Source organism: Macrobrachium nipponense, chromosome 1, assembly GCF_015104395.2.
Source record: "Macrobrachium nipponense isolate FS-2020 chromosome 1, ASM1510439v2, whole genome shotgun sequence".
NCBI classification, from domain to species: Eukaryota; Metazoa; Arthropoda; class Malacostraca; order Decapoda; family Palaemonidae; genus Macrobrachium; species Macrobrachium nipponense.
In genome coordinates, this window is record NC_087200.1 from 55158564 (window position 1) to 55181320 (window position 22757).

The 22757-nt window shown below is 39.0% G+C and overlaps 1 protein-coding gene across 8 annotated transcripts in view; it reads left to right on the forward strand.

The window, feature by feature from the left end:
* Positions 1-22757, forward strand: part of LOC135219313 (MOB kinase activator-like 2) — a 376693-nt gene that overhangs the window by 331550 nt on the left and 22386 nt on the right. For 4 of the 8 annotated variants that reach the window (XM_064255978.1, XM_064255976.1, XM_064255977.1 and 1 more), the window contains exon 2: positions 16758-16921. In XM_064255978.1, the coding sequence (XP_064112048.1) occupies positions 16758-16921 (164 nt within the window). Of the gene's footprint in view, positions 1-14662; positions 16393-16757; positions 16922-22757 lie in introns of those variants that run through there. The other 4 variants (XM_064255972.1, XM_064255973.1, XM_064255974.1 and 1 more) reach the window with 4 other exon arrangements.

The window sequence follows — 22757 nt, forward strand, 5'->3', positions numbered from 1 at the left end:
AGATTACTTTTTCTTCTTCTTCTTCTTCGCGTGAAATGCTGTGTCTTTTGTTTACATTAAATAGCGATGGGTGCAGCTGCTGTCTTTTCAATCTTACCACGGCAGGGCAATGGATGAAGACTCCAGGGATCAAGAAATCCCAGAATTTACTTGATGCAGCTCCGTACTTTTGTGCAACCCTTCCTCATGTAAGGTAGTCTGTCACACTGGGGGAGGGGGTGCTCAGTTTTTTTCTCCTTCTTCTTCAGGGGTAGCTGCAACGTCAGGGAAGTAGATGTAACTGCCCTTCCCAAGGGCTTTGACGTAAAAGTTGAATTACTCTTTTTTTTTTTTTTTTTTTTTTTTTTTTTTTTTTTTTTTTTTTTTTTTTATTATATTTTTCAAGTTTAACTTATTTCGTATAATTTCATTTTTCTTATTATTTAATCTTTTTTCCAAATGATATATGATATGTTGCTTTATCGTATTGTCTTGGCTTATTTTTCTGAGGTTTTACTTTTAGATTTTATTCTTTGAATTATGATTCCTACAGAACGACTGAATTGTAATTTATATCGTCTCCTAAATTATATCATGTCCCGTGAATTATATTTTCTCTCTTGAATTCCATTTATTCTCTCGAACTCTGTTTCTTTTTGTCGTCATTCGGGAGCAAGAGACGCAGCAGCAGCAGCGGCTGCCTTAGTGTATCCCAACTCATTTCATGGCTGGCGCTCTGTCGTGGCCGTAAGAGCCAATAACTCCGCATTAAAGCCAGGATTTGGACCAACATTACACCGGATTTGATACGGGTGTTTCGCCATTATGGCAAAGCCTTTCAGAGCCCCAGAAATGACACTGTTGTCCTCTTCCAAGGTCGCGAATATTTTCATAATACAGAGAGAGAGAGAGAGAGAGAGAGAGAGAGAGAGAGAGAGAGAGAGAGAGAGAGAGAGAGATGAATGCGTGCGCATTTTATCATGCTGCCATGTAGTTTAGTTTGTAAAATCGGTCATGATTTATCATGAGTCTTATAGATTTTATTTTATTTTGCAGCAAACTTCGTTTACATTTGTGACATCACTACTCAGCTCAAATTATTACGATTCTCCTTTTCATTTCATCAAGTGAAAATGGTTTTATTATTATTATTATTATTTGTGTACGCTGGAAACAGAACCTCTTTCACATTTTTATTGATTTTAATCAACCAGTTGCTTCGTGGAAGAAATCATTCGTTTACTTGAGCGAGTATTAGAGTAGTATTATTCAAAATGGCCAATAATTTGAATGGAGGACGCAATCAGCTGTCTCAGAATAGAATGCCCATATATGATCTCAAGGACGAGGATGGCGGTGGCATATTCCCGAACTGTAACCTGGTACCGAGACCTTCCCTGAAAAAAAGCGGGACGCCATATCTTAAAAACTAACCATAGAGTCTTCTTGAAAATCATCTCATTTTGTTCCCCACACCCAAGTTGCATCGTGGTTAAGGTATTATTTGAACCTAACCTAACCTAACCTTACCTTAGGGGCATGAGGATGTGATGTTTGACGAGCCAAGGCGAGACGAAAGCAACGGGAGTAACACCCAGGCGTTATGGCAACCTTGAAAGCAACCGATAGTGATTATTGGAACAGAGAGCTTTAGGAATGACGGTGCGCATGAACAGTGGAATGGATTGATTGATTTATTCAGATGGCGTCAAATATGGTGCGATCTTTGTCGATTCAAAACTAGAATTGCCTCCTAAATAAATAGGTAAACTATATTAGCAGATTGATTCACTCTCGCTTTGCTAGTGTCATTAACTGTGCACAACTTGAGATGGAGGAAACTTGCTGCAGACAGACAGCCAGGCAAGGTAAACTGACCTTGACCAAACCCTGTGACCGTTTGCAAGTTTTATTTTTGAGCGTTTCCAGACTTACTGTCTAAAAATAAAACATGTAAGAAAAGTGACGGGAACGGGAAGTACCTTCAAGTGAATGTAGGAGTGGACTTCGGTCAGTGTATTTACGTGTGTATGCATGTATGTATGTGGGTATTTATGTTTGAATAGATGTATTTAATGAATCGTCATCTAAGGGGAATTATTCGAATCCCGTCTGGATTCTTAAGTTTTTCATTGTTAATTTTCAACTTTCCATTATAGTCTTTAGTGTGATGTTTCCGGGTAGTAGTTCCACCATCGCATTGGCTTAGAGATGCCCTGCCATTATACACACAAGGCTCTGGTGGTCATCTTGGCTGTATAGTTAATGGCGTAATGGGCTACCTCGTCCATTGGTCATGTTCCCGAACGTTCGGCGACGCCCATCGCCTCCCAAGGTTCCACGCCTCCTGTGTTCTTTTGTTTGTTGAAAAAATATATTAAAGAAGTAGTTTTTTTTTTACTGTGAAACTCTTCAGAAAGAGCTTAGGGCTTAGAAGTGATCGTCAAGTTCGTGACCCGGACGCATTTTCCCCGAGATGTACCCGAGTACCGGGACTTATCCCTCAAAAAGCGCACAGCCATAATTTGAAAACTAACCATTGAATTTTTTTAAGTAATCTCATTATGTGTCCCACACCCAAATTAATTTGGTAGTATTAAACTTTCTAACCTAACCCAACCTAACTTAACCTAGGGCATGGCAAAAAAAACCCCGGGGCTGGTGCAGTACTAGCATAGGTACTACATCTGAGGAATTTGCAACCCGGACATTTCACGATTACTTTTACGTCATGTTCGTCAGGGAGTTAATCCCGCAGATGGAAAACAACTTAGGGCCGCTTCCTCACATGTCCATCGCTCTTTCTTCACTTACGTGAACCTATGACAGTTTGGAAAGTGACGTACTGTTTATCTATATCTAATATATAGAATATATATATATATATATGTGATTATATGTATAAATATATATATATATATAAATATATATATAATATATATATATATATATATATATATATATATATATATATATATATAGTTTGATTTTGAACCACGAGAATTAAAAGCGTGATGATTATACAAACAAGGTTACAGCCATGTTTTGGCAATAAGACGAGACTACTTAACGTCTAGTGTTTCAATTTTCTTTCGTGGCTGTAACTTTGTAACACACGTGTATGCATATATATATGTTGTGTGTGTATAGGTGTGTGTGTGTTTGTGTGGTCGTTGTGTGTTTGTGTGTGTGTTATGTTTTGTGTTGTGTGTGTGTGTGTGTGTATTTATATATATATATATATAGAGAGAGAGAGAGAGAGAGGAGAGAGAGAGAGAGAGATGAGTTTAGAGAAGAGAAGAGGGGGGGGGGGGGGGGGGAATGGGGGGGGGGGGATGGGTATACACATAAGCGAGCGAGATACATGAAAATTGTCCCTGTTCCTTTGAAAATTCCCTGAAAAAAACAAAAATGACCCATTTCTGGAACCAGACAGACCATTCACCAGATGCATTAGCAATGCTTGTGTCCATCATCGACGAGTCCGCCAGCATGACATCCGTCGCGCGTTTGATGTCATTGGTAAAACCGGTGATTGAGGTCATTGATGTCAGTTCGACATTAGTGCCGCACTGTTGTCGAAATCTAGGAACGGGTCCCTGATTTTGACAATGGTAGATTTTGCGTTAGCTAGATTTGTCGACTTTTTTTTTTTAATGAATAAGAGAGGCAACAATGATGGACATTTTTTTTAATGAATAGGAGAGGCAAGAATGGTGGACATTTTTTTTAATGAATAGAGAGGTCAAGAATGGTGGACATTTTTTTTAATGAATAAGAGATGGCAAGAATTGGTGGACTTTTAAGGAATAAGAGGGGCAGGAAATCTTGGACCGCTTTTTAATAAAAAAGAGGGGTCAAGAATAGTGGGACCTTTTTTTTTGTTTTTTTTTTATTTTAAAAAGAGGCAAAAATCGTGGACTTTTTAATTAAAAAAGGCGCAAGAATCGTGGGCCTTTTTAATAAAAAAAGATGGGTAAGAATTGTGGACCTTTTTAATGAATAAGAGGGCAAGAATCGTGGACCTTTTTAATAAAAAAAGAGGGGCAAGAATCGTGGACCTTTTTAATTAAAAAAAGAGGCAAGAATTGTGGACCTTTTTAATTAAAAAGAGAGGCAAGAATTGTGGACCTTTTTAATTAAAAAGAGAGGCAAGAATCGTGGACCTTTTTAATTAAAAAGAGAGGCAAGAATTGTGGACCTTTTTAATTAAAAGAGAGGCAAGAATTGTGGACCTTTTTAATTAAAAAGAGAGGCAAGAATCGTGGACCTTTTTAATGAATAAGAGGGGCAAGAATCGTGGACCTTTTTAATAAAAAAAGAGAGGCAAGAATTGTGGACCTTTTTAATAAAAAAAGAGAGGCAAGAATTGTTGACCTTTTTAATAAAAAAGAGGGGGCAAGAATCGTGGACCTTTTTAATTAAAAAGAGGCAAGAATTGTGGACCTTTTTAATTAAAAAGAGAGGCAAGAATTGTGGACCTTTTTAATTAAAAAGAGAGGCAAGAATTCTCATTGACCTTTTTAATTAAAAAGAGAGGCAAGAATTGTGGACCTTTTTAATTAAAAGACGTAGGCAGAAATTGTTGACCTTTTTAATGAATAAGAGGGACAATAAGAATCGTGGACCTTTTTAAATAAAAAAGAGAGGCCAGAATTCTTGACCTTTTTAATTAAAAAGAGAGGCAAGAATTCTTGACCTTTTTAATTAAAAGAGAGGCAAGAATTGTGGACCTTTTTAATTAAAAATAGAGGCACGAATTGTTGACCTTTTTAATGAATAAGAGGGGCAAGAATCGTGGACCTTTTTAATAAAAAAGAGAGGCAAGAATTGTGGACCTTTTTAATTAAAAAGAGAGGCAAGAATTGTGGAAATTTTTAATTAAGAAGAGAGGCAAGAATTGTTGACTTTTTTAATTAAAAAGAGAGGCAAGAATCGTGGTACTTTTTAATTAAAAAGAGAGGCAAGAATTGTTGACCTTTTCTTTAATTAAAGACGAGGCAGAGAAGGAATTGCGGACCTTTTTAATTTAAAAAGAGAGGCAAGAATTGTGGACCTTTTTAATGAATAAGAGGGGCTAGAATCGTGGACCTTTTTAATAAAAAAAGAGAGGCAAGAATTGTGGACCTTTTTAATAAAAAAGAGAGGCAAGAATTGTTGACCTTTTTAATAAAAAAAGAGGGGCAAGAATTGTGGCCCCTTTTTATTAAAAAGAGGCAAGAATTGTGGACCTTTTTGAATTAAAAAAGTAGGCGGAGGGGGAATTTGGGAAGAACCTTTTTGGAATTTTTAACAAAAAGAGAGGCAAGAATTCTTTGACCTTTTAATAATTAAAAAAAGAGAGGGCAATAAATTGACCTTTTTAATTAAAAAGAGAGGCAAGAATTGTTGAACCTCTTTTTAATGAATAAGAGGGGCAAGAAATCGGGAAATGGAAACTTTTAACAAAAAAAAGAGAGGCAAGAATTCTGGACCTTTTTAATTAAAAAGGAGCCGGCAAGAATTTCTTGACCTTTTAATTTAAAGAGAGGCAAAGAATGTGGACTTTTTTAATTAAAAATAGAGGCACGGAATTGTTGACCAATTTAATTGAATAAAGAGGACTTAGAATCGTGGAACCCTTTTTTAATAAAAAAGAGAGGCAAGAATGTGGGACTTTTTTAATTAAAAAAAAGAGAAGGCAAGAATTGTGGACAATTTTTAATTAAGAAGAGGAGGCATGGAATTTGTTGACTTTTTAATAAAAAGAGGCAAGAATCGTACACCTTTTTAATAAAAAGAGAGGCAAAAATTGTGGACTTTTTAATGAAAAACGAGGAGCAAGAAAATCGTGGACCTTTTTTAATTAAAAAAAAGAGGCAAGAATTTGGGGACATTTTAATTAAAAAGAGAGGCAAGAATCGTGGACCTTTTTAATTAAAAAGAGAGGCAAGAATTCTTGACCTTTTTAATTAAAAAGAGAGGCAAGAATTGTGGACCTTTTTAAATTAATTAAAAAATAGAGGCACAATTGCTTGAACCCTTGTATAACTGACTTTTTTAAAGAGGGGCAAGCTTTAAAATCGGGGAAACTTTTTTAAAATTTTTAAAAAAAGAGAGGCCTTTTTTAACAAGAATGTGGACTTTTTTAATTAAACAAGAAGGGAGGCAAGAATTTGGTTTTTGGAAAATTTTTATTTTTAAAAAGAGAGGCAAGTTATTTTTGTGACTTTTTTTTAAAGGTTTAAAAAAGAAAAGAGGCAAGAATCCAGAGCGTACCTTTTTTAATTAAAAGAGAGGCAAAGAATCGTGGACTTTTTAATTAAAAACGGAATAAGAGGCAAGAATCAATAAAAAACCGAAAAGAGGCAAGAATTGTGGACCTTTTTAATAATAGAGAGGCAAGAATCGTGGACTTTTTAATGAATAAAAAGAGGGGCAAGAATTGTGAAATATTAAAAAAGGAGACAAGAATTTTTGTGGATGAATGAGACGATTTTCAATGGAATCGTGGACCTTTTTTAATTAAAAGAAGGGGCAAGAATTGTACCTTTTTAATTGAAAAAAAGAGAGCAAGAATCGTGGATCTTTTTAATTAAAAAGAGGGCAAGAATCGTGGACCTTTTTAATAAAAAAGAGAGCAAAGAATATGGACCTAATAAAAAGAAAAGAGGCAAGAATTGTGGACCTTTTAATAAAAAAAGAGGCAAGAATTGTGGACCTTTTTAAGTAAGAGGGGGCAATAAAAAAAGAATGTGGACCTTTTTATGAATGAGCTGGGAGAATCTCCTTTTTAATTAAAAGAGAGGCGGAAGTAATCGTGGAACCTTTTTAATTAAAAAGAGGCAAAAGAATTGTGGCTTTTTTTATTAAAAAGAGAGGCAAGAATCTACCTTTTTAATTAAAAGAGAGGCAAGAATTGGGAAACTTAATTAAAAAAGAGAGGCAGAATGGGACCTTTGTTTTTTAATAAAAAAAGAGACGAATTGTGGACCTTTTTAATAAAAAGCAAGAGACAAGTTTTTTTAATGTGGGATTATAATAAAAAAGAGCCAAGAATTGTAGACCTTTTTAATGAATAAGAGGGGCAATAATTGGTGAACCTAATGACCTTTTTAATGAATGAGAGGGGCAAGAATCATGGACCTTTTTTAATGAAGAGATGGGCCAAGAATCAATTGGACCTTTTCCCTTTTTAATTTGAAAGGAATTGATTTTAAGAGAGGCAAGAATCGGTGGGACCTTTTTAATTTTTAAAAAGAAGACGGCAACGTATTTTTGTGGACCTTTTTTAAATTAATTAAAAAGAGAAGCTAATGATGCAAGTGCGACCTTTTAATTAAAAAGAGAGGGCAGTATTTTTTGCTGGACTTTTTAATTTAAAAAAGAAGGAAGGCAAGTGGACCTTTTTAATTTTGGAAAGGGAGGCAAGAATTCGTTGGACCTTTTTTAATTAAAAAGAGAGGCAACGTAATTTTTGTGGACCTTTTTTAATTAAAAAAGAAGAACAAGCCAAGAAAAGAATTATGGACCTTTTTAATAAAAAGAGAGGGCAAGAATTCGTGGACCTTTTTAATTTTTAAAAAAAAGAGAGGCCAAGAAAGGAATTGTGGACCTTTTTAATTAAAAAGAGAGGCAAGTAAGGTTGGGACCTTTTTAATTAAAAAAGAGAGGCAAAAAATCATGGGTCCTTTAATAAAAAAAAAGACTTTTTTCAAGAATTGGGAAAATTTTTAATTAAGAGAGGCAAGAATTGACTTAATTTTTTAAAAAAAGAGCCAGGAAGGAATTTTTCGTAAGGTAAAAACTTTTTGAATTAAAAAGAGACGAACAAGAATGTGGGACCTTTTTAATTATAGATATTGAGGGGCAAGAATTGTGACCTTTTTAATGAATAGAGGGGCAAGAATCGCCTGGTTTTTTAAAACCAAAAAGAATTTTTGCCCAAGAATTGTGGACCTTTTTTAATTAAAAAGAAGGAGGCAAGAATTGTGGGACCTTTTTAATTAACTTAAAAAAGAGAGGCAAGAATTCGTGGAAAGCATTTTTTTAATTAAAAAAAGAGAGGCAAGAATTGTGGACCTTTTAATTAAAAAGAGAGGCAAGAAATTGTGGAAATTTTTAATTAAGAAGAGGAGGCAAGAAATTGGTTGACTTTTTTAATTAAAAAGCGAGGCAAGGAATCGGTTTTAACTTTTTAATTAAAAAGAAGATTGGCAAAGAATGGACCTTTTTAATTAATGAATATGAGGGGCAAGGATTGTGGACCTTTTTAATGAAAAAGAGAGGCAAGAATCGTGGAACCTTTTTTAAAAAAAGAAGCAAGAATATGGACCTTTTTAATTAAAAAGAGAGGCAAAGAATTGTTGGAACCTTATTTAAAAGAGAGGCAAGAACGTGGACCTCAATTAAAAAGGAGAGCAAGAATTTTTCTTGAACCATAATTTAAAAAGAGAGGCTAGAAATTGGTAGACCTTTTTAATTAAAAATAGAAGGCACGAAATTGTTGACCTTTTTAATAATAAGAGGGGCAAGGAATCGTGGGGCCTTTTTATAAAAAAAAGAGAGGCAAGAAATTGTTGACCCTTTTTAATTTAAATAAGAGGCAAGAATTGTGGAAATTTTTTTAAAAAGAGAGGCAAGAATGTTGACCTTTTTAATTAAAAAAAGAGAGCAAGAATCATGTAACTTTTAATTAAAAAGAGAGGCAAGAATTGGACCTTTTTAATTAAAATGTAGAGGGGAAGGATTGTGGACCTTTTTAATGAAAAAGAGAGGCAAGAATTCGGGACCTAAAAAAAAGGAGAGGCCAAGGAATCGTTTTTGGAACCTTTTTTAATGAAAAGGAGCCAAAATCGTGGATTTTTAATTTAAAAGAGACGGGCAAGAACCATGACCTTTTAATAAAAAAAAGAGGCAGAATCGGGACCTTTTTAATTAAAAGAGAGGCAAGAATTGGTGGGACCTTTTTAATGAACGTGCAAGAATCGTGGACCTTTTTAATTAAAAAGAGGAGGCAAGTATCGTGAACCTTTTTAATTAAAAAGAGAGGCACGAATTATGGACCTTTTTAATTAAAAAAGAGAGGCCAAGAATCGTTGGACCTTTTACTTAAAGAGTGAGGCAAGAATTGTGGACCTTTTTAATTAAAAAGAGAGGGCAAGAATCATGGACCTTTTAATAAAAAAACAAAAAGAGAGGCAAGAATTGTGGACCTTTTTAATAAAAACGAGAGCAAGAATTGTGGACCTTCTTAATAAAAAAGAGAGGCAAGAATTGTAGACCTTTTTAATGAATAAGAGGGGCAAGAATTGTGGACCTTTTTAATTAAAAAGAGAGGCAAGAATCGTGGACCTTTTTAATTAAAAAGAGAGGCAAGAATCGTGGACCTTTTTAATTAAAAAGAGAGGCAAGAATTGTGGACCTTTTTAATTAAAAAGAGAGGCAAGAATTATGGACCTTTTTAATAAAAAAGAGAGGCAAGAATTGTGGACCTTTTTAATAAAAAGAGAGGCAAAAATCATGGACCTTCTTAATAAAAAAAGAGAGGCAAGAATTGTGGACCTTTTTAATAAAAAAGAGAGGCAAGAATTGTAGACCTTTTTTAACAATAAAAAAGAGGAGGCAATAAATTGTGGACCTTTTTTAATGAATAAGAGAGGCAAGAATTGTGGACCTTTTTAATAAAAAAGAGAGGCAAGAATTGTGGACCTTTTTATGAATAAGAGAGGCAAGAATTATGGACCTTTTTAATAAAAAATGGAAGCAAAGAAGTTTTAAGTGGACCTTTTTAATAAAAAAGAAAGCAAGAATTGTGGACTTTTTTATTAAAAAAGAGAGCAAGAATTGTGGACCTTTTTAATAAAAAAGAGCAAGAATTGTGGACCTTTTTAATGAATAAGAGGGGCAAGAATTGTGGACCTTTTTAATAAAAAAAAGAGAGGCAAGAATTGTGGACCTTTTAATAAAAAAGAGAGCAAGAATTGTGGACCATTTTAATAAAAAAGACAGCAAGAATTGTGGACCTTTTTAATCTTTTAAACAAAAAAAAGAAGACAAGAATTGTGGCCTTTTAAATAAAAAAGAGGAGCAAGAATTGTGGACCTTTTTTAATTTTTAAAAATAAAAGAGAGCAAGAATTGTGGAACCTTTTTGATTTTTAATAAAAAAGAGCAAGAATTGTGGACCTTTTTAATAAAAAAGAAGGAGAAGCAAGAATTGTGGAATTTTTTGTACCTTTTTAATAAAAAAGAGAGCAAGAATTGTGGACCTTTTTAATAAAAAAGAGAGCAAGAATTGTGGACCTTTTTAATAAAAAAAGAGAGCAAGAATTGTGGACCTTTTTAATAAAAAAGAGAGCAAGAATTGTGGACCTTTTTTAATAAAAAATTTTAAAAAAGAGAGCAAGAATTGTGGGACCTTTTTAATGAATAAGAAGGGGCAAGAATTGTGGGACCTTTTTAATGAATGAGAAGGGGCAAGAAATCGTGGACCTTTTTAATGAAAGAGAGGCAAGAATTGAAGACATTTTTAATAAATAAGAGATGCATGAATTGATGACCTTTTTCATGACTTAGATATTTTTAATAATTTTATGCCAGACGAATATGACCTGATAGTGTTTTATGTGACAAAGAAATGGAAGTTCATAGTACTACTATAGGATGTAGTAATTCTATGTTTTTATCCCATGCTATTCATTCATAGGTTAAGTTTGTAGGTAATCCCACACGTGATAGGCGAAAGAGTCGAATTTCCCCGCTGTGTTTTGCCTCGCGACCCCTTTGATGGATTCGCCCCACTGTTATTTTTGTGTGAATGGCTCGCCAACTCAATTTAGGCCTAAAAGGTTATTGTTTATTTTACCCAGACATGAAATCCCAATTGATCTGGCCGTTTAGGGCTCAGTTCTACGGATGAGGTCAAGGTTTGAAGCTCCCTTTCGGTGGGACACATTTATCGACGTTTTGTTCAGATGGACACTGGCGGTACAGTCACCTGACCTGTGTGACCAGGGAGCCTTAGTTGCTACTGTATCTTCTAAAATACGTCAGACTGGAAGTCTTATTTGCTACTGCATCTCTCTGATGTGTCATTCGCCCGTTGTCATTAGGGGAAAATTGCGTGTAGGTTTCGTTTCTTTAGGTCAGCCGAGTTTTCCTGCGATGTTTATTTTCATAAATACAAATTCATACGGCTGATTCATCCAGCATATCACGGAAATGAAATTGACCAGAGCCCTTTGAATGATATTCGTGATAGCCGCACGAGGGGCCTTTCGTTTTGTATGCCCTTCGGCGTCTAAGGTGATATCGGGGAGATGATCTTCAAGGACCCGCTCTCCTGAGTTGCGTATGGAACGTCTACTAAGTGAACTTCCACAGAACAGAATAGTCGAATATCCATATTAGGCCTGGGAGTCTTACTCTAGTTCTGGTCAACATTAGACTGAAGAGCTTATGTATATTAATATCACAACGGGAGTGTTGAGAGTATGACACAGGTAGTGTGCATGTGTTGAACATTGAGTGGGTCTTGGTGTAAAGAGGAGTGGCTGATGATTGCTGTAAGTAATTTGTCTTGTTCGGGATAGGATGCTGCTTTTTGATACTATGAACAGTCCATTTATTTGTCTGTACAGAGAAGAAATGTTCTTATCTTGATTGAGTATAGGATTGGCAAATTGCAAGCGAAATACTGTTGACGGACATCCGTTCTCAGCGGCTAACGAGGATCGCTTGGCATCGTGGCAAAAGTTTCGAGACGTAACGAGCGAATATTTCCAACGCCCGAGATGAGCGCCAGATGAACGCTCCTCCCCGGCGTCTTGAAAGATGGCTCCCAGGCGAAATCTGAGAGTCCCTCCCATTCGTCAAGGCCAACGTCGGTCGATCGGCTGTTAATATACTATGGCTTGGACAATATCAGTGCCCACCTGACTTGGTTGAAGTACGTTTTGGTTATGATAAGTGGAGAGTGGTCACTTGGTGACAATGATTATTACAAGGAGTTTTGTATTGTGAATAAAATATTTCAGTCTAGGATCATAAACAAACATGAATGCAAAATTTAATATAGCGGCAGAAATATGTGGCGATGCTGAAAACTGCACTAGTTAATGATAATGAGTTGCGATATAAATACCGAAAGATATATGTAATAAGTAACAGATGTCGAAGTTCGAAGGGTGCCAGGGTGATTGAAATTGTAACGAGGCTATCAAATAAGTATAATATTTCTGAACGTGAGTATCAGTTGGACAGCGAGATTGGTGGTCATAATATTAGCCGCCTAAGAATGGCGTTATAGGCAACAATAAGGTTTGTGCTGGTCTCTAGTAAAGCCTGTCCATGAGAGTAGCCATAAGCATGACAACAGTCGAACGAAACTTCAGGAGACTGACTTGCTTCTCAGTAACAGGAGCAGACCTGAGATGGGCCCTTCGTGACAACGATGTCCCCAATGCGGGATTTCATGTACGTATTCATTTCAGTCGGTGATGCCTAAGGAGTCAGTGATCTGATGGTGTTGTTCAATTGTAAATAATGCCCCATTCTTTTGCGCATCTACTGCAGTGTCTCGTACCTCACGCGGTACACTGTAAGCATTACTTAAAAACCTTTGCAACGCCCCTTCGGCCCCCAGCTGCTACCCCCTTTTACCCGTATGATTGGAAAAGAACTTCATCTTCCGTCTCTTGTACTAGAAGATATTCAATCAGCAACCACCTGTTTCGACTCAATGTGCTCAGTGCTATTTTCTTGCAACACTAGGGCACCTTCATGGGATATAATAGCCATATACTATCTCGTCTAAAATCGCATAGACACAGACACACCAAGGAAAATAGCTTGCCCTCGATCATCGCCGAACTTTAAATCTTGTCTTTAAAGTCATGTGAAAGGTTAGGCACATCCAAGAATCTGTGCTGTATGGGTATTCTGGTCTCATGCTTTGTCCATTGGATGTCTAGTTGAAAGGTCTTTTGTAGTTTCTCACCTTGAAAGCGAAATGTCGTATTACTTTGCATCCTCCGTCCTTTTGTGTGTGTGTGTGTGTGTAAAGTTGAGCCTTCTGATTGGCGGAGAAGAGGGTATTACGCAAGTCGTATACTGTTGGCAACAGGATGTGCTCCTACGTACACTATAGGTCAGCTCTGGCAACCTAGCAGATTCATTGATGCTGCTGCTTGTCATTTAATCATGCTTGATTCATATATATATATATATTTTATATATATATATATGATATATATATACATACACACACATATATGACACACACACACACACACACATATAAAATCATATATATTATATATATATATATATATAGAGAGCGAGAGAGAGAGAGAGAGAGAGAGAGAGAGAGAGATTTACCTGAAGGGTCTAACAGTTGTAAGGCATATTGTTTGGATTGAGGGAATCCTGAACAGCAACAGCAACAAGAAGCAGCGACCTCGATAAAATAGAGGGATGAGTAATCTCAGCATGATAAAATGCCACGCCCACTTATGCCCTGGATTTCTTTATACCACAAAATGAAAGTCTGCTAGTAATGAACTCTCCTTAGACTAGCTGTCGTCTAGCCCGGGACCTGATGCTCTCACCACAAGCCTATGTGTAGTATTTAGTAGAAATGTAGATATGATTATGATTCATTGGCACTTATATTGTGATCGTTACTGACGGTATGAAGATAAAGCCGTCAAAGTGCTTAAAAGGGAAAAACGTTATTAGAAACCTGTTGAGTCATCTGCTTAAAACAAGCCTTGGAAACCTATTCATAATACTATTAGTCTCCTCTGAATTTTTATATTTATCCAGTCAACAATTTCTCAAAAATACTAAACGGGGTTCTGTATAAGGAAACCTTATGACCACACACACACACGTGTGCGTGCATTAAGCTACAAATTTCCTTTAATATCTAATTTGCTCTACTTCGGAATTAATATATTTTCATATATGTTAACCGAAGGGGAATTTTTTAATTGATGATAATTTCGTCACTTGTTGGCCAAGTCGGTCAAATCACTGAAGTCCTGATTTCCCTTCTGCGGTGGTTCGAATCCACGAGAGGACGAAATTATTATCAACTAAAAAATTCCCCTTCGGTTAACAGATATGGAAATATATTAATTCCGAGGTAGAGCGAATTGGATATTGAGGGAAATTTGTAGCTTAATGCTTGAATGCTTGTATTTGAATCACGGTGATGTGATAACAATTTATATATATATATTATATATATATATATATAATGTGTGTGTATGTAAGTAAGTATGTATGTATGTATATATACATACATACATGTATACAGAGAGAGAGAGAGAGAGAGGAGAGAGAGAGAGAGAGAGAGAGATGTTCTTAGCAATGTTGATTCACACAACATGCGTAAGGAGGCGATGGATGATCATTTTTGCAAGGCAAGTGGGTGCCTTCAGATAAAGGTGATAGGCCCCAGGGAGGGAGGGAGGAAGGGAGGAGGGTTGAGATCTGGTAGAGGAGGGGGGAGAGGAGGAAGGTGTGCCCGACCCTGAGAGGCGAGGCCGCTCGGGAAAGGTGTGCTGGCTGGCTCACTCACTCAATGGAAGGAACCTCGGGGAGGGGGCTGGGGTGGGCTTGTGTGTGGGGGGGGGGTTCTGTGTTTAGGAGTGTGAGTCAGTCAGCTGAGTGAGTGCAGCAGCAGCAGCAGCAACAGCAGAAGTCAGTCAGTGTGCCATTGCCAGCCTTGTGGTGTGTGTGTGTGTGTGCAACGGCGGCCAGTAGCTTCGCGCTAACGACTGCCACTTTTTTTCCTCACGCCGTATCTGACATCATCTGCCTGGATTTAGCGCCCTCGATTTATTGCCTGCGTACGAGCCTCGGAAAACGTTTTTGGAAACTGCGATTCTTTATATTCTTAAATAGTGAGCCATACAACTAATGAAAACTATCAAAACGAATCGTTTTTCTCTTTCAGGATTTTATCACTTTCCGAAGAGAGCGCAAAAGAAATGACTTGGTTGATGATGAATCCCCACCACTTCCAGTGTCAGTGCATCGGCTACAAGCTAATGCTTCTGTTTCCCCGTCTTAAAACGAAGCAGTTAGAGTTATCATAGTGCACCCAGTGACTGTTGGGGAAGCATTAGTGCCCCGTCAGCTGGTACTAGTAGTTACTGTAGCCGAGTTCACCTTTGGTGGTGAATGTGCGGAGGTGTCTTATGTGTGTGTGTGTGTGTGTGTGTGCGTGTTTACGTTCAAGCCACCGTATCATTTTGTAGTCCAGAGCACCGGAGTGGAAACTCCGCAACGGCGGTGGCGGTAGCGACGCCTTCAGGGCCGCCGATGAAGGATTTCGTTGCCTACGGTTAGCCTGCTGCGACGCCTTGTGTGTTTGTTTTTGTCGTCGTGCAGCTCTGGTGTTTAATATCAGTTTTTTTTTATTTATTGATTGATTTTGTTGCCCTGGTTCCTGTCTGGCTGCTGACGAATCAAGCCGTTGCCGTGTGGTCCACGTGGATCTGTTGTGTTGTGCATTACCACACCATGAAGTGGATTGGGCGTGAATCATGAGGAAACTGCATGGGTGGCACAGCCTAGCCGGTGAGCAGGAACCACCAGCTTCCACCACCACGACCTCAAACGGCTCCCCGACGCCGTCGATAGCCTCGCCATCCATCGGCCTGTTGGAGGACGACAGCAGGTGACAGCGGCAGGCCATGCTAGACATGGCAGGTGGGCCCGACGGGCGTCCTGCGTCTTTGAGCTCGTGGGCGTCTGGGTCGACCTATACCTCCTCCTGTAGTTGGCACTCGGCGTACACGCCGCCCCCGTTGGCCGCCCAAGATGGGGACAACACGCACCAGTGGTCGAACCCCGCAGGTAACAACCCGTCTGCTTGGCCACATCCGCCGTGCGACGATTCTCCTTGGTCGTTGCCTCTGGAAATGGCTGGAGTAGGCTGGGGAGATGGGATGCCCGGGTCGCCCACCCCGTCGGACACTGCGGTATTGGTAAAGGCCGCCAGGGCTCGAAGGCCGTCGGTGGTGGCGGCGTTACTGACGGTGCACGGTCATCCTCCTAACCTGTCTCGATCCATGTCCACCCCGGCTGACCAACATCATCAGATCAGCCGCCACAATGATCACCATCCTCACTATACGACGGTAGATGCCGGAGCCTTCTACAAGTACTACGAGGGCACGGTGCTGGGCGCCTCCCCGACCCTAGACCAGGCGAGTGCCAGCGTTGATGAAGGTGGCATCAGTGGCACAAGTGGAGACACTAGTCACAATAACAGCAATGTGTGTGGGGGACTGGTGGGGGGTCCCCTGTCATCCCTGGCAGTGGCAGTGCCAAGTAAATTAGAGGGACTTCTGAAGTTGTTCGCCCAGTCGTTGCACCTCGTGTTGGCTGCCATGTGTTCCAGGTGCGCAGATGACATCAGGTTGAAGTTATACCGCGCATTTTGTATCGTCAAATATTAACGTTATTGTCATGACTCAAGTTTGAAATGGGTCGTTGCTTGATATTGACAATGGATTTGGCATGTGTGCCAGTGCTCATTTTTGGAATACATTCGAGATTGATATTTAATGCTCGAGAATTGTCATTGTTGGAAAATTTATGTATTGATGCTGATACCACTCCTTTATATTTATATGTATAAAAGTCTGCTTTATTCAATTCCCAGCTGTATTTTAAAAACGAGCCGTAACATTGATCGAAATAATTGTACCTATTTTGAGTACAAGCAAATTTCTTATTTGGATCTAACGTTATGAAAATAACGAGGTTTTTCTATGTTCACAGGAAAGCACGACGAAAGGACCGCGAGTGTTCGGCGGCCCAAGAGCAGGAGCACAAATTGTACCTGGAGGAGGCGGTGCTGGAACGTAAGATACCCGAAACTGACCTCCGACAACTTGTCGAACTTCCCCCGGGGTTGGGGTACGAAGAGTGGCTCGCGTCACACAGTAAGTCTGATTTTGCTGTTGCTCTACATATAATGTTGCAGTAAGTTCAATGAAAGCAGTAATTAGTGTTTTTTTTAGTAGTTGTAGAATTTTCTTTCTGAATAGTATAATCTAAAGGTGTTAGCGCTGAAGGACAAAAATAGGTCCCAGTGGTTGGGCTTGTCCCTAAATTTCATAAAACATCCATCCATCCGAGAGGGGTTACAAAACTTTAGGAAAATCAAAATCTATGGATCAGAAATGAGGTTGGACGGCTGGAATATCATATATAGTTTTGAATAATGGCATAAAATATGTCAAAACGAATGGATTGAATTTTGTAACCAAACCATACGAGCTGTCCAGAAGCGGGATTTGTCAGGAGTTGTACAGTTAACTTTTCCGGCTGGTTATTTTTCCCCACCAATACAACTGAAAACCATGAGTGCACTTCAAGCCATATGAAGGGAATATTCAGTTAATTGATGAAACCGAGGATCCCCAAGTCCGAGTATTTAACGTTCTGTGACGAAATGTTCCTCCGAAGAAATATTGATGACAGTTCATCAGGGATTTTCGAGTAAGTTGCGCTGCGAATGAGTATAGGTACACAGTATGATATTGGGAAACCTTGGGCCCTCCCCCGAGTGACGAAGGAGTTCAAGGTGCAAGTCAGAACGGTTCTGGAAAGTTGTGGGGGTCGTGTCGTGTAGTGCTTGCTACCGTTTCGCTGTCAAGAGCTCTTGGGTTCCGTAATGAGAAGTCTCTCTCTCTCTCTCTCTCTCTCTCTCTCTCGGCCCGGCCAACGCGGAATCAGAGGAATTTATGTCTGACGATAGAAATTCATTTCTTGATATAATGTGGTTCGGATCCCACAATAAGCTGTAGTTCCCGTTGCTAGATGACCAATTGGTTCCTAGCCACGTAAATATATCTAATCCTTCGGGCCAGCCCTAGGAGAGCTGTTCATCGGCTCATTGGTCTGGTTAAACTAAGTTATACTTAACTCTCTCTCTCTCTCTCTCTCTCTCTCTCTCTCTCTCTCTCTCTCTCTCTCTCTCTCTCTCTCTGGAATTATTTTTTCTAGTCTGAAATCTAATCTATTCTGAATATAAGTATTTACGAATCTGTAAGCACTTTTACGTGATGGTATGTCAAAAGAAACGGTATGTAAAATCATAGCAGAGTTGTTACATTTTAACTGAAATAGACACCGCGTAAAATGTCAGATTTTTTATATATAAGAATAAAGTAATATTGCAGTGATAATAGTGTTAAAACAATCTCGTGACGCATTAGCTATGAGAGGAGGGCGGAGCGGAAGGTCGCTTTTCATTGAGAAAACACGCAGACAGAAAGAAGAACCTCACATCGAGGTCACGGTCATGAAAAGAGAGAATTTGTCATAGAAAGAGGAGACCCTGATGTTTGCCCCACTCCCCCCTTCTTACACTAAACCATAGCCAGTCGTCGGTGACTATGAATTCCAAGGCTGTGAAAAGGAGAGTTGGACAAGTCATGTTTCATTAGTGAAAGGAATCCTGTTTAAAAAAAGAGAGAGAGAGAAAAAAAATTATATCTTCACACAAGAATAGACATTTCCCGAACGCATGCATGCTGCGACTTTACGTAAGATCAGCTTGGTTTTATTTTCGTTTTAGATTTACACGGGTGCTTCATTGTGTGTATTTATCGTTTCTTACTTCATCCAGTTTAATGGATACTGAAGATCTCTCTCTCTCTCTCTCTTCTCTCTCCTCTCCTTCTTCCTCTCTCCGGCAGCTTCTCCCGTCTCTCCGTCCTCTCGTCTTCCTCTTCGTCTCTCGTCTCTCCTCCCGCTTCCCCCCCTCTTCCCCTTTCAGGGTTCCCCCTCCTCCAACTCTCCATCCTCTCTTCTCCTCCTCTCTCACTCCTCATCTCTCCTCTCTCTCTCGAGTAAAATACAATTCTCAATTGAGTTTCCAGAGAGGTAGATCATCCGCTTGATATCGTTGCCTTTCTCTTTCGCTGCTTGACTTCCTATTATCATTTACTGAAGACCCTTTGTTAGTTCGAGAGGGGAGGGAGGGGGAGTGGGTGGCGCCCTTTTGTTGGGAATGGGAATGACAGAGTGACGGAGCCCTGACGTGGTTTGGAAGCGATGGCTGCAGGATAGATGGGAAGGGCGGGGGAATGAAGCCAGCCGTAGTTATAATATGTGTATAGCTTTGGTTGTAACCTTGTCTATTGTCAGTAAAATTGCCTCTAGATTCCCGGTACCTGTACACTCCTTTTGATTTAGTAAATATTCTCATTTATTTTCGGGATCAAACACTCAGTAATAATGTTCTGGGTTCAAGAGTCATTAGGCAGAAAAGTTTGAGGTATGTTGTCTTCCTCGTGTTGTGAAAGAACAACCAACAGAGAGAGACAATGGTTTCCTCAGGGTATGTGTATGTGTGGGCCTGAAGTCTTTTCTCGATTCAGATGAGAGACAGAATATGCTTTCGATGTTTAGGCGTCACGTGGGAGCCAGGGCAGCAGTAGTCCTTTTCCGTTGGTGATGTTCATCTTATCTTCATTTCCGTTAAGTTTTTCCCTCTTTTTGGCCTCCGACACCGCGAGGCTTTCAACGGCCTTTGCCAGATTCCGTCATGCCTCAGCTTCCCATCTCACAGTTCTCATATGGAACTCTTCTCATTTCCTTTTATTTTTATCATTATTCTTTTCCTAATGTTCACGTTGTGTGGATAGAACGCCACTGATGGTTGATTGAATATACCTAGTTTTTACTTTGATTTTATGTCAAGTTTTCTGATCAAATTGAAATTACACTTTACGTTATGACGTCGTCTCTTCTTGATGCCATTATTATCGTTATAAGCAACTGTTGCTGTTTAAAGCAGCAAACGAAATGACCACCTGCTCTTCTCTTCAGGAGATCTGTGACATTTTTTTAAAAAAGCCTGTCAGTTTTTAAAAGTCGCGTGTTGTCACCTGAATCCTAAGGACTTTCAAGGCCTCTTAGACGATCATTTAATAGATGCCGGACGCCGTTGAATGTATCCTGTTTCATATTAAATAAAGAATTTTTAAACAAACACACACACACACACACACACACACACACATATATATATATATATATATATATATATATATATATATATACATGATGTGATATATATATATATATTGTGTGTGTATTTGTTTCAAGTATTGCCGAATATAGCATAAATTATACTAAAACTGTAACCCACATCCAGGAAGTAGTAACGGAAAAAATTGACGAATCTGAACAGCCTAGTAAGTTGTAGCTGTCGCTAGATCGCGTCATGCGAAGTATGGACGACAATTTTGCCTTCGTATAGTTTGTTTGACCCAAAGGAAACAACGAGGCAAAAATTAAGAATTAGAATCCGTCAGCTGACTACAGAGAAGTGGTAATTGATTTCTAATCCTGTGCCGTTTCGGTAAATATTTCCCTGGAGACCAATGTGCACATTGTGCTGAAAAGCCTCTATTCAGATCGAGAGGAGAACCTGGACTTTTTATCCGGTTATATCCAACCTCGTCAGTCAGTTGCATCCTGGACTCCTGCCTTTAATTGTCCTCCAAAGTGAGTGCCGTTAAAAACGGCCTCCCTCTCTCCCTTCTCCGAGAAATATGCGATGCAGGTCTCCTTGTATTCCAGGATATTTGTACTGTGACTAATACAGCGCCTTCTTCCGCAACTCTTCTCCAGTAGTCAGCGTAGGCTAATGGGGTTCAATGAGTCTACGATTTCGGTATCCTTTTGATTGGCTCAGAAGAATGTGGCATTTTTTGCCACCCTCTTGAGTGTCTCAAATTCTGGAACGTATCTTGGTCTGTCGTCAATTAAGAAGGAAAGTTTATAGACAGAAATGTTTTTCTTGCAGTGACTAAGTCTGTTTCCGAGGCTTCACATTCCCATGGTGCCATTTGGATTATCAGGACAACCGGTTCTTTAATAACTATTTAAGGATGTTGTACAGCTTTGTAGTGTTATTCATTACAGCATACATTCAAGTAGATTACCCCATTGTTATCCCGGTATTCATATTCTCAGAAAAACGCCAAAAGAACTTCTAATTGTTTTAATTACAATATCAGTTCCTTTAAAGTTGTTATTTGACATGAGTCAAGTATGCGTCATCAACAGAGCCGAGCCCCTCACTCGTCAAGAAGACAGATTAAGATTATTTTGCATTTTAAATTTTTTTTCATCAATAAAATCTCCAAGAACTTTGTTATAAGTGTTTTCGGTCCGTCGATGACGGTCATGGCGATGCTGTCGCCATCCATCAACTGGGGAAATCTAGTATGGCGACACAGAGCACACTGGGTTGTCATGCAGCGTTTGCATCCGGTCTCGCGAATTTCTTCGAGTTTTTCTCAAATATTCTAATTTCGGAAAATGTAACTGTTGCCACTGAATTTCGCGGGCTTTTTTCTTTGTAATTAATACTTGTTTTTGTTGGAGATCTGATGAAATACTAGTTTGTTTGTGTGTTTCTGCCTGGGCAGTAAATTGTTGTTGGATCGTGGGTCTCACCGTTGTCATTGTCGTTTTAGAATATGAAACTGATTGATGCTATGAAGTTTCAAGGTTTCACTGAGTGAATGCTTGTTTTAGGTGTAGCTTTGTCTGAAGATATGCGAGTCAAGAAGTAGATTATCTTCTCGTACTTTTGCATGAGTTAATTATATAATTCATAATTGTTAGACATTGCCATCGTCATTATGACGTTGATCCAGTATTCTTTAGTCATTTTATAGACGTTCGTCATTTTGAATATTCTGTCCACTTTGGCTACACTTCCTTTTCAAGTCTAGTTTTGTTCGTGTCATACCAGGAACACGTTCACCTGAAGTCAGCTTTCTTTATTTGCTGAAAAGGGAATTCCCGTAGATCTCTCAGCACAATAACGATGTTACAGCTCCTTGGAATCCAAGAAGCTCGGTCAACTCGATAGAGTTGTCAAGACTAAAGTACATGGCACTACACGCTCTCTTAATCTGTTGTCTATCCAGGAAGATATCTTAATGTGTGAAGGTTATAGTAGCAGGAAATGCTTTGTTTCTATTACCTGATTCTTTCCTTATATAAGAAGGTGTGGTGGGGGGGGGGGGAGTGACTGTGGGGTGTGGGGGGTGGGGAAGTCAAAAAAAGTCGTAGATACGAGTTTGATGGGGCTCCTTTCTTGGTGACGGCACCTCCTTCACGCTTTGGATATTCCTTTCGCATTTCTAGCCTTTACTGTTTGTCAGTTTCTTATTTTTTACACAACAAGCACAGACTATATATATATAGATATATAATATATGGTATTTATATATATATATATATATGTATATATATATATATATAGTTACTTATTGTTGCCAGTCATACGGATTGAGGTGGACTGCTTAAATAAAGGTACTTTTTTTCCCCGTGAAAATCTCTAAATGGCTCTTTCTCGATGTTCCCCTCTAGAGCGCCACCTCTCGCAGGATCTGACGTTTTGATTTCAGGGAGATATTTGTTATTAGCGAAACATATTTCCACTGTGTTCCGTCACGAATGTTTGATAACCGTGTATGCTTGCTACTGGAACCTCACGTCTCTCAGATGCTCTGCTACTGGAACCTCACGTCTCTCAGATGCTCTGCTACTGGAACCTTCAGTCTCCTTAAGCTCTGCTACTGGAACCTCAGTCTCTCAGATCTCTGCTACTGGAACCTCACGTCTCCTCAGATCGCTCTGCTACTAGGAACCTCACGTCTCTCAGATGACTCTTGCTACTGGAAACCTCATCGTTCTCTTCAGGATGCTCTGCTACTGGAAGATACCTCACGTTCTCTCAGAATAGCT